Source organism: Theobroma cacao, chromosome 5, assembly GCF_000208745.1.
Source record: "Theobroma cacao cultivar B97-61/B2 chromosome 5, Criollo_cocoa_genome_V2, whole genome shotgun sequence".
In the NCBI taxonomy this organism is placed as follows: Eukaryota; Viridiplantae; Streptophyta; class Magnoliopsida; order Malvales; family Malvaceae; genus Theobroma; species Theobroma cacao.
Window position 1 is genome coordinate 21,783,799 of NC_030854.1, and position 13,326 is coordinate 21,797,124.

The 13,326-nt window shown below is 30.5% G+C and overlaps 1 protein-coding gene across 1 annotated transcript; it reads right to left on the bottom strand.

The window, feature by feature from the left end:
- Positions 1,995-9,913, bottom strand: LOC18598683 (CO(2)-response secreted protease). The gene is made up of 11 exons (XM_007028302.2): positions 8,940-9,913; positions 8,672-8,763; positions 8,487-8,584; positions 8,187-8,345; positions 4,903-5,014; positions 4,239-4,776; positions 4,031-4,131; positions 3,633-3,875; positions 3,180-3,294; positions 2,874-3,072; positions 1,995-2,693 (listed from the first exon to the last, which is right to left on the bottom strand). Exons 1-11 carry the CDS (start codon positions 9,018-9,020, stop codon positions 2,143-2,145), a joined length of 2,289 nt encoding a protein of 762 aa, XP_007028364.2. The 5' UTR covers positions 9,021-9,913; the 3' UTR covers positions 1,995-2,142.

The following is a 13,326-nucleotide window of genomic DNA, read 5'->3' on the forward strand; positions in this document are numbered from 1 at the left end:
TACAATTTATTATAATATAAACAAATGATGTAAATTTACATGATTGGGAACACACATCTTTCCTTAGTCATGAGATTGTGCTTGAAGATGTCTAATACACCCAATGTGTGTGGCTTGTAGGTAGTCATTCCATTTATCTTAATTTGACCAAATAACACACTTCTTTAGTCTTATATGTGTAGTGTTTCTTGCTTAATTTGCATCACTACGTCACTCACCCAAATAAGATGTCCAATGTATAATCATTATGCGTAATTTTAAAAGATAAGATATAAAGAACTTCAAAAGCGATTTAAGTGCCTCACCTCCAAAGAGATTCATACTTCTTCTTTTTCTAAACTAACTAAGTAACAACCTTTGTCTATATGGATATATTCATGAACTTGAATCTATTAGACCCAATCCACAGTCCCATAAGACTCATATATAAAATTCGAAAAAGGAATACGTGTGGGATCCTTAAGATCTTTCTACAAATATGGGCTAAAGTTCATGTCATCTCATCACTAATATTTTACTTGGATTTTGTTTAATCTAATATTATCATTTAGTTTCTTAAATTAATTAAGAAACCTTATTTATTCATTAATTGCAATAATGTCCATTAATACATTACAACTTACCTTTGTAAATAAAAGAATTATCAATGAGGTCCCTTTCATTACAATCTTTACTAATCAATCCTTTCAGTATATTGTATTCTTCATGGGCTTTATGGATAAATAATTTTCACTATCATATTCAACCTATGTAATACCAATTCATGCTTTTCATTCTTGTTCGACTTTGAAAAATATTTTTCTTCAAAAACACTAATATATAATATTAATATAAATAATATAATTCTAAAACACTTTTTAGAACACTGCCTAGATCTCTTGAGTCTAACAATTATATGAAAATCACTTGAATATCCTTCTCAATAGAGAATGGTAAATCCTTTATTGAGCATCTAATATAATTTATTTAAAATTTACAAAAACCAAACGTACCAAGGTATAATCTTTAAATTCAATATCACCTATTGGCAACATTAAAGTCATATAGTATTAAACAAATTATATTGATCTCTCAAGTTTAGGGATAATTAATAAATTGTAATAGAACTCCTTTTAATTTGACAGTGAAATGTTTATATGGTGCTATTTAATTACATCTTGTTCGATGTATGTATCTCAAACACTACACCCACTTGTTTATTTTAAGGTCATCACCCTAATGCTGTAGTTAACACATTTTATCCTTTATGATAGATGCATAACAAGTTTATCACATTTAGCGTAGAACAATTTTGGTAAATTAATAGTTCATCAAGTATTAGCATAGTTTTTCTACAATGTTACTAAAAAATTTATTATATCATAAATAAATTAAATACTCATTGCACCCGAGCATTTGGCTCATTGGTTGGTGTATAATCCCCTTACCTAAAAAGCAGGGTTCGAATCTCTCCTCCCTCAATTATAAAAAAAATAAAAAAATAAAACACTCATTAAAATATAATATATGAAATCAATAATTGATGCAACAATTTATTTATTAATAAATAAGTATTAAAATTGGTTTTTAAGAGTATATGCTAACAATCTCTCACTTGCACTTAAAATCAATCATACACATATTTTACATGAAACACTGAACAATAATACTTAGTTCAATTTAAATATTTCAATATATGTTTCACTGTCGTCCAATGTTCAAGACTTGGATTAGATTGGTGTTAGAGTCTACTCAAGTCTTTAATATGTGAGACTCCCATGAATAATACCAAGGTCAAGGTAGACTCGGATCAGATAGTTCCTCTCCTCTATGGTTGAAAGAGTCAGTGCACAATTGGGTGAGAAAAAATATTATAAATCTCATATCAGAAAAAGATGAAATGGGTAGTGAGTTTATAAATAAAGATATTTTTTTAGTATATCTTTTAAGTTGGAAGTATAGGTCCATAATATAAAGTTTTGTAAACCGGATAAAAAATGGATGAAACCATATTGTTGTTTTATTGTACCAGGAGTCATTGATTAATTAATAAAGAATAACATTGCTATAAAACAACAATAAGTATTGAATGGATGTTTTAACAAAACATATCTCCATTTTGAATAGAATAACTAGTTTTCTATTTCTTACAAAAGCCTTCTATCACTTAACATTTACTGCAAACACCATACGCACAGAATATGGACCACCAGACCATGTTAGAGACCCAAAATTATAGCCAGTAGAAGCTCCCCTGCCATCAAATGACACTCTGAAAGGAACCCTTCTTACATCCTCAACGAAAGTAATCGTTTTAGGCAAAACTTTCACTTTCAATCCCAAAGGAGCCTGCACAGTCGCAGTATATGTGACATTTAGGAGTCCAACGTTTGTTACACTTCTTGTAATAGTTTGGAAACCCCTAGTTTTGTCTAGTCTACTTATAGAGATTGATGGATAGTTGATACTGGAAATAAGATTGTCAGACGATTTTCTTGGACATTTGAAGTTTGTCTTGGCCATGGATCGGATTGTTTTCTCTGAGGAGCCACTATAACAAAGAAATTTAAGATAATCTTCACTCGTGGTTTCGAAGACCAATCCCGGATTAAGGGCTTTAAGTGGGCTTATTTCTCCAACTCCCGTTTCATGTGGAGTGGCGAAGGAACCTGAACTATTCGTTAATGGTTTCCCCATGTTATCATATACAGTTGCTGCATATAGGAAAAAAAAATAAAGAATAATAAGGAACCAATGTAAATACCTGATATTCATTCATGCAACTTCTAGGGAAATGAGATTTGTATAAAGTAATGCTAGTAAAATTAAGAAGCAACATATATATAAATTCACTGATCTCATATGTTATTAGAGCTTAAAAATGTCAACTTTACCAGTTGTCATGAGTGCCGATCTGATCATGGAAGAAGTCCATTTAGGATGCACTGATTTAATAAATGCAGAAGCCCCTGTAATATGTGGACAGGCCATTGATGTTCCAGATTTTATAGCATATTCCAGGGGCTTCTTACCTTGTACAACTTTTGGAATCACTGCAGCTAATATGGCGACTCCTGGAGCCATTATATCAGGCTGAAGGGTAAATCCAACATTAAGAAACTTGAAAGCATTAGCACAAGCTAGATCTTCACGAACTAATTAATTTCCAATTGTGTAAGGTTTATGGGATAGAGAATGACCTTGAGAATGTTTTCTGCTAGCACACTAGGACCTCTTGATGAAAAATATGCCACCACTGGTGCTGGTCTATGTCTTGGGACATCAGCTGTAGGAAGGATGGTTGCAGTTGGATTCCTGTCGTATTAAAAAAACAAAGGAGAACTTGGCATCAACATGCCTTTCTTCAAGGCATATTCAATTTTACTAGAAAAAAAGCATATTACAAAAAGGCTTGCATAAGCAAGTTTGAAAGTTGTCTCTTTCATTTAAATTAAGTATTTCAAATTAAGGAAGAGATGAGAACAAGATTATGATCCAAAGGATGCTACTTAAAAATGTTTTCATTATGTTTACAACTCCCAAAAGGTTAAGCTGGGAATGGTGCATTTGTTAAAGCAAGTAATAAATCGAAAAACACAATAATAGTATATAGAGGTTTTGGTGTGTTTTTTAGGAGTAATGCATGCTCTTACTTGTTAGAATTGATGTACTTAAGGATCTTATATCCTGTAGCACTTCCAACTTCGGTGAATGGAAATGCTCCTGAATCGAAAGGAGCACCTTTTCCATTCTCATTGATCAAGATCAATCCTTTGGCTTGTGCGTCTTCCGCTACTAATTTCTTGATTTCTCTCGATACAGTTGGGAAACTGTCAACACAAATAATGACCTTGCCCTTAACCCTTTCCGGATCTAAAGATCCAGGATAGCAACTCCTGCAATCAATATAGAAAGGATTGACCTTAACAATTATGACTAGCTATAAAACTTGTTAACAATGTGTTGATCAGTATTTTCATCAATATTGCTGTTACAGTAAGACTATATATTTTGTTATAGTCAACTTTACTAAATAATGGTATCAAAATACCTTGCCTCTGAAATTGGGCTAAACTTAGCAGCAATGTCCTTTCCATATGCAAGAGGATAAGTCTCTGAGCGGGTGAGGTTTGAGAAATTGATGGCAGACCCCTTTCAGCACAGGAGCATGAAAACTAATGAATTCTTATATATAATGAGAAGCAAAATATAAATATAATTAGTTAACGTTTCTTAATAAAACTATATATATATCTTACTTGAAAGGTTCTTCCATTTCCTAGAAGCACTGTAGATTGGAAATCCCTATCAATATTAGAAGCTGCGACAGTAAAAATCCATGGTGCTGCATTAATAATTGTGAAAGGATCAGGCCCTTCATTGCCTCCTGAACAAACAACCATGACCCCCATCTGCTCCGCATGGAATGCTCCAATAGCAATGGGGTCTTTCAGGTAATCAGATTGCAACAGAGAGCTCATCCCAATAGAAATGGAGATAATGTCAACACCGTCCTTAATTGCATCATCGATTGCCTTCAATGTGGTGGAACTAGGACAACCATCTTCGGAACATGCCTTATACATTGCAATCCTGGCATTGGGGGAACCACCTCTGGCAGTCCCTTGAGCTAAGCCATTGTAACTAGCATTGTCGACTTGTGCACCAGCTGCAGTGGATGCAGTGTGTGTCCCATGCCCTACAGTATCCCTTGGAGACTTGGCAACTCTCATTTGTGTGGTCTTGTTACCATTGGATGTGTGTAGGACATTGTAGTACCTTGCTCCAATCAACTTCCTACAATTACAAATAATTCAAAATATCATATACACATTGTTAAAAATTACCTTATATACATATATATATATATATTAATGCAATTCCTTTTGTTAAATTGATTGGCTGAAAACATTTGTAGTTCACCTGTTACAATTAGACTTTTTGAAGTCAGGTCCCTCCATGCAAACTCCTTTCCATCTTGTAGGTATTTCTCCCATTCCTTCATCTCTGAAACTTGGAGACTCAGGCCAAATCCCTAGAAAGAAGAGCAATTGGTACCATTAAGGAAAATGGTAAACAATTAGACATACTAACCTCATAAGAAGAGATCAAGGAGTCAGTTGCAATATAAGGTTTGAGGAAGTTAAATCACACTGTAAAATCAAATCTTTAATACAAAATTATTGAACCACATCCTTTGAGTCCTTTAATTTCTTTACTGTGCACTACCTTTATTAATCAACTTTTTCCCTGGATTTAGCAATCTGAATTCTCAAAACATCAAATTTGAGTCCCTATCACAATGATTCAGTATTTATCACTCACTCAAGGCAGGAATGGAGGAAGGGAAAAAGTTAAGGGGGCCTAATCACTTTAGGTTAAAAACAATTAATTTGATGTTATTTATTTTAATGTTAAAAATAAATAAATAAACTCAAATTTTATTTTGCATACAAATTATTTTAGTCAATTTTGTTCTACCAACAGCCAAAATAAAAAATAATCATGCAAGAATATAATTTTATGGAACAGGGTAATCAATTTGATGATAAGTTTTTTTTTCTTGGCAAGAAAGAAATTTGTATTCCATTTTATATATTTTAAGAGTTTTATTTTTAAATTTTAAAAAATAAACTAACCAAATCATGTAAAAAATGAAATTTTAATATTGTACATCGGAGAAATCAAACAAACTCTGTAAAAAGGCAAAGNNNTTGGTAGTAAATTAGTAGAAAGCAATTAAGATTTTTTTTATTTTATGAATAAAATACTTAAAGGACAAGTTTGAAAAACTTAAACAAATTAAAAATTTTGAGAATGGTAAAATGAGTCTAGTAAAACTTGACAAGAATATTGAAGAAAACTTGATTGGTTACTGCGTTGAAGGCAAAGTTTTGATATCAAATTATTTCTTAAGTTCAATAAATTTTTTATAATTTTATTTTAAATTAAATAAATATTTATGATTAACAATTGATCATATCATAGTAACTAATGATATGGTATGATAACATAATTACATGACCTTTTATTTCAGCACCATATCTAAATTACTTGAATATAAAATGATAAATAGAATTTTGATTAATAATAATTAATCAACTGTTATTAATTAAGTTTACTAAAATTTTTATATTTTTATTTTAAATCAAATAAACATTTATGATTAACAATTGATCATATCATAGTGGATGATAACGTGACATGATAATATTATTACATGATATTTTCACTTTTGATATCAATATCATATCAACATTGCGTGAATATAAATGGATAAATAATATTTTAATTAATAATAATTAATCAATCATTAATCATAAAAAATTTATTTAATTTAAAATAAAATATAAATTTTCAATTAAACGTAATAAAAAAATAAATATTTATTTAAATGTGTTTAAATAATACATAAATTTTTACCTTAGAAAAACAAACTCACAGGAAAAAGAAAAGAACAGAAAAGAAAAGCAAATCACAAAGAGAAGGTTTGGTGTGAGATTTGTGGTGTTGAAGATGATTGTGTTATTGATATAATAAGTTAAATGAGAGTGGTCTGTTCAGAAATGATGATTGGAGTATACAGACCCACTCCTATGAAAATCTCCATCCTTTTTCTTTTCTCTTGTGTACCATCCCATCCTAAGGATAAGGATGTCTACCATTGGACCAACGCAGCATTATCATCACATCAACACTTTAACCACCAAAGATGCTTTTGTCATTTTTATACAAAAGTGCTAAAATTTCCCATGCAATGCATTACAATCCTTTGGGAGATTGCTGTATATCCATATTTTGTCTTTGAAATCCCACATATCAATGAACAAAATAACAAAAAGGACTGATTTAAATTATAAAATAATAAAAAGAAGCAATTTGCCTTTTTATTAGCTCTTTCTTATTTTTAAAAATAAAAAATTATGATTAATTATAAAATAATTAAAATATTTTTAATTTTAAAAATTATTTCTACTTTTTTATATATCTTATTATATATATTAATAATTGACATTATGTTAATTACATTTATTTTTTATTTATTTTAATTATGTTATTGTTGATATAGCCAGTTAAGTCTCTTAAAAATTTACTTTTATATATAATTAATAGAATGGATTATAAGGTGAAATATGAAATTAGTACTTAAGGATTTTGTTTAATGATAAGTGTATGCATCTCCTTATCAAAAGCTGGTTTCAAATCCCCATCCTCAAAACATTATACTTAATAAAAAATAAAGTTAAAAATGCATGTAATTTCATGAATCATATCACTTTTCATAATATAGGTAAAAATGAATATAATTTCATGAATCATATCAACTTTCAAATATTGTAATATTTAATCTTATTTTATTTTATGTAATCAAGTATATTATTTTTATGTTACACATTTTCCATTTTCATTTCTTTTTTTTTAAATTATAAAAATAATAGTATGACATAATTTTTGTTAATAAAACATATAATCTATTTCAATATATATATAAGCATATTACATTTACCATATAAAAAAATAAGATAATTAGTTTTATTTAGAAGAAAATAAATTGAAAATCAATTTTAACCTTTAAATTATGATTAAAAAAGAAATATAATTTTAACATTTACATTGTAATAATTAGCATTAATTATACATTTTTATTGTTTATTATAATAAAATTATTGCTGACTGATACGCTTTTAATTTAAAATTTCATATATGATTTTACCCATTATAGAATAATTTAGAACAATTAAAAAAATTAAAATGAAAAAGGTACTCATTTTTTCTTCTTTTCCTTTCCTTTTCTTCTCTTTTCTTTTTCTTCTTTAATAAAAGAAAAAGTAAGAAACAAAAAAAGAATTGTTTTTGGTTGCTTAGAATCCAACTTTAATAGTAAATAACACATTAAATTTTCCTTTTGGTAATTTGCATTTACATGGTTTTAGGGTTTAAGTTTTTAAAAAACTAAAAAAAAAATAAAAACAATGAATATGCCTATAAAAGGCATTTGGTCAACAACTACTACATGGAGCCCAAACTAGCTAGTTATCTGTATTTCAACATTTGCGGTGATAACTGCATTGGTGTCTATTTAATATGATTTATATCATAGTTGAGAGTTTGAGACACTAGTAATTCATGAATTCAATGGCCATCATAAAACAAAACAGAAGAGAGCACAGAGCAGTAATTAACAAGTTATGATTAAGGTAAGGTACCTCCATCTATCATCCCAATTATGACGTCATAAGTTGACTTATGCTGGTATGATCCATGGCTGAACCTTGGCCTTGATTGTCCCTCCAAGAAATCCCAAGAACGTGTTGTGTGGAGTTGAAGAACCGAATCAGGGAACAGAGATACAACCCCATCGTGGCCTGCTTTCACAATTACATATGTTTAACACAAGTTTGAGGTAAAGGTAAAAAACGTTCAAACTTGGGTACTCTGTAATAATAACAAAAAGTATAGTGACAGGCATATATGTAAGCGAAAGGCCAAGGGCCAGGGGGACTTACCAGCCAACTCAGATGCTTCATTCTCTGTAAGCATTGCAGAGAATCCTCTCAAGGCATGATTGTAATGATGTATGAGGGATATTCTTCCGCTGTCCTGCCTGGAAATGGATTCAAGAGATAATTAACTGCATATTTTTGTAACTACTTCAAATCCCAGTAAGGAAAGCTGGTGATAGAATAACAACCTTGGAATAACTGTGGACAGTAGTTGCAGATGATCTGACTCTGCAGCTTCATCATTCACTTCAGATGAACTTCCCATATATACGATATAATGCTGCCAAGAGGGAGAAAAAAATAAAAGCATTTCACTGGGATTGTTTCTAAGCATTTCAATCACCCCTATTGCTGCTCTTGATGTTGCAGCATTAGGGTAGTGGACCAAGGGAAATCCAATTGCCGGCTACCAAACAAATACTTGGAAATTCGATTAAAAACGATTCATTGACATACCTTTGGGATTTGGTTTGATGAAGCTGTATAGATGAGAAGACATGGAAAGAAAAGAGAAAAGAGTTGCAGCAGAGAAGCCATTACCGATGATGGGGTTGATTAAGGTGGATTTGCAAGGCTGAATTCAATTTATAGGAGATGGGTAAGTTTCAGAGCTTTTCACACATGGAAACTTGAGCTGAGAGGAAAGCATCTCTGATGATTCTTGAGTTAGGTTTGTTTTAAATAAAGCGGCTGTTCCAGTCACTTTTTTTTTTCCCCTTTCTACTGGAACAAGAGAGTCCCTTGGGGGAAAAACGAAAGACAGATCAGAGTTTGAGAGCAACGGTAATAAAGAGTCATAGATAAAAAAAACCAGGGTCATTTGAGCCTAGTAAAAGCAGAGGCTGCTCTGATCCAATTCTGGATATAAACTTCCGTATGGAGTGGATGTTCTGATTTGAAGATGACCGGTTGGTTCTGATGAAACACTCTCTCTCCAGACCATCAAAATTTCTGGGTTTGACGTATATGAACAGCCTTAATATATACTGTTACAAAGCAAGCAGCAACTGGATATGTGTTTCTGATTGGTAAATCATGCTTGCGTGATATCCCAACCATCTCGCTCCTGCTCTCTTCTCTAGAAATAATTTGAATTTCCATGGCATATGGCATATGGCATATGGGACCTCTGTTTCTGGTTTGTAATGCAATCCCTTCTTTTCCCCAAGGAAGTTCCTGTGGAAATATTAGAGATCCTTCGCTTGGAATAGGACTTTCTAGACTTGGAGGTGCACCTATTCCTTGTCCTAGGAACTGAAAATAACATAAACCTACAGTCGCGAATTGAATTCCTTAGTCAGGACTCAGGAATGCAATCATAACTGAAAAACAAATTCAAGTTCGAGCCGAGGAATACAATCAGTTTCCATCCCATTTGGACTGAGGAATCCAAGTCAAGAGTGAATTGGATGCTTGAACAAGAACCAAGTTCAGGTGTTCTTCCTTCGTGATAGTTACGTAAACTTTATAATCAAACAGGGAGGTCCTCTTCCAATGCCTTGCACATTATGCCACTTTATTATAAATAAATAAATTTTTAGCAGCACATTTTATTGTTTGATTAAAACAAAATGGAATCAAATAACTATTTTGTTTGTGAGAATAAAATAATATAAGAATAATTATTTTATAATTTATTTTATATAGTATGATTAAAATGTTTAGTTGGTTAAAATATTACTTAGGAATAGGCGAACGAATACTATTTTTTCCTTTACTAGAGAAATAACAATAAATTTATAAGAAAATACGATATATACTTAATTATACTTTAAAGGATTAATGAAATTAATAAATCAACATAGAGTTGAACCAAATTTATGCATAATGAGATTCGATGCGAGATTTAATGAATTCAAATTGCTCCTCCTTACCATTAATAAGGCCTTATCGACAAAAAATTTACATACTTAATTATACGTTAAAGGATTCAATTAATGGATGGTTAGAAGCATTAGTTATGATTAGTTAAGAGTTATTTTAAGAAATTTTTTAATTTACTATACTAATTTTATCAAATTATAAGAAGGACAAAACATTGCATTTGAGCATTTAATTTGATGGTAAGGAAGTGTATATAATCTATACTGAAATAACTTATTGTGAATCTCTCTCCTACCTGCACTTAAAAATTTTTTAAAAAATAAAGTATTTATAATAAAATTCTTTTTTTATAATAAAAACTAATTAAGTTGGAGAGTTGTACTGAAAAGGGTTTCTCACAGCAACAAAAGCAAATGTTTCCGTGCTCTCCTTAATCATTTTAGAGCCCACCCATGTGATGATATGTCCAAGCATCGCTATTCTTATTATCTACATGAGTTTTATATATATATATATATATATATATATATATCTAAATGGTAACTCACTTACATTATAATATATAATTTGGTATCCAAACTAAAATAAAATATAGGATTGCCCATCTAAACTTTCAAATGTACATCATGATATAGTTCAAATATTTAAATTTGAAGGTATAATACTTAAAAGAACTTCTGAACTATTTAAGAAAATTTTATAAGTTTTTTTTTCTTTTATTATATTCAATCAAATCTAAATGTTTCTTTTCAAAAAACTATATTCAATCAAACTGTTATATTTTTTATTTTAAGTCAAATAATCTTTTATCACTAATGGTTGACTTAGTGTAATTAGTCAAAATATCTTCCTTATATGTCAAGTGAAACTGATGTTGCATGTTGTATGCTGACATATCATAATCGATGATAACGTGCTATGTTGGTTTGACTCAATTTTATCATATTAAATCGTTTTGCTTTAATGCAATAGGCAACAGACGAGCTACATGAAAAACCAAATGTACTTGTACGTCTCATTCCTCTGAATCCCCTAATAATGGATAAAAAGTCAATTTTTGGTTTTTCAATAATCACTAAAATTTATTTCAGATTAAATTAAATGGGAAGTTAAATATTTCCTCTTTTCTGGAAAAAAAACCCTTAAATTGTAAATAAAATCACAAAGGTTTTAATGAGAATAAATTGAATGTCATACATAAATATATAATTTTAAATTCACAAATAAATTAAACCTCATACGTAAATATAATCCCAAAAATTTATGTTAATCGAAAACGTGCTTTATTCCAATTATAATTAGATTCTGATTGTAAGATAAATATGATGGAAGTGAAGAAGTACCCTCTTCCTACAAGAAAATTATAATTATGATCATAAAGCAAAATGAAACTTCCTTTGCTTGATTAAAGTACGTGCCACCTGTAAATAGTAGTTAATTTCTAATTAATAGTAAGGTAAACTTCCCTTTCATATGATTGATATGCCTTGGAGTTAAACATAGCTATCATTAATCTTTTAACTTTTGAATGAGGTTATTCACGTGAGTAATATTATTTCTCCGCATAAATAACAAAGAATATATGTAAAACATAACAAACTGTGATTATTTTTAATATAATAAAAAGGAAGGAAGAAAATTAAAAGCAACTTGCAGCCTTCATATGCCGATGCCAGCCTTGACAATTTTGGGTTTTAATTTCGGGTGTATATAATGGAAGAGTAATTATAATAAAAATATATTATGAAAAGAAAAAGGTGGAATCATGTGTATTTTTTTTTTCTTCTCTTTTTGGATACAGAATAATGTGGGACTTAAAATTCAAGCAATCCAGTCCATGTTGGCAGAAGCACAAAGGAAAGATTTGTTCAAAGTACGGATTATTTGGCATGTGAGATGGTTCTTCTTCACTTCCTTTTTTGTTTTTATTCTTCCCTCTCTTTTTTTATTTTCCATAATTTTGTATGAAAGCTTTATGGCTTTGCCTTCCAAATTTTATCTTTTACATTCTTTTTATTTCTTTATTTTACTTTTTTTTCTTTTTGTTTGGGGTGGTATTTGTTGCTTAAAGAATGGGTTACATTAAGATTTTTTTTATCTTTTTAATAAGTTTTATATTTTTAAAATTTTAAATTCTAGTAACTTTTTTTATTTTAATGAGATTATTTTGAGGTCTTGAAACATGAGTCGAATTAATGAACTTGAACTTATTAGGACATCTATACAGACATAAATTTAACTTCTATATTTAAATTGAGATAGATTCTTAATCTTATGTTTACTTATATACTAAATGCCAACACTTTTTAATGTCTATACAAAACAAAAACTGTTGGTTTTTGTGGAAAAGGAGGAATGCATTAGTGTTTGCAGACAAAAAGCTTGCCGCGGCTACTCACTTGAATTTGATTATGAGTTTTGCCTCTGCTATTCATAATGCCAACATGGATAATTGGGGAGGCACTTCTTCTGTTGCCGTCAGACGTCAGGAAATTCATATAATTTGGTCCCCTCGAAGTGATAACTAGATTGTGTTAAATTCGGATGGCGCTTATAAAATGTCTTTGGGACAAGCTCCTACTGGTGGGGCCTTGCGTAATGCCTGAGGTGGCTGGCTTGGTGGTTTTCAATGCGATTAAGGGCTTGTACAACATACAGAACTAAGCTTTGGGGAGTACATAACGGTTTACTACTTGCATGGGAGCTAGGTTTTATAAGAATCATTATACAAGTAGATAGTTCGCTAGTAGTCAAAGCAATTACTTCTTCTGGTTCACACCCATGTCGAAATTCTGATTTGATCAATACAATACATAACTTGATGGAACGGGGAATGGGAGGTCCTCACAAAGCATATCTATAAAGAAGGCAATTGCTTGGCTTATTTTATGGCAAATTTAGTGTCATAACGTGCGAGTCCGGAAACTTGACCGCTAGACGTGATGAAAACACTAGGAGTCGTCACCAATTTTTTTTTCTAGGTGTGATTGGTCACCTATTGACTCAATTCTAATCGACA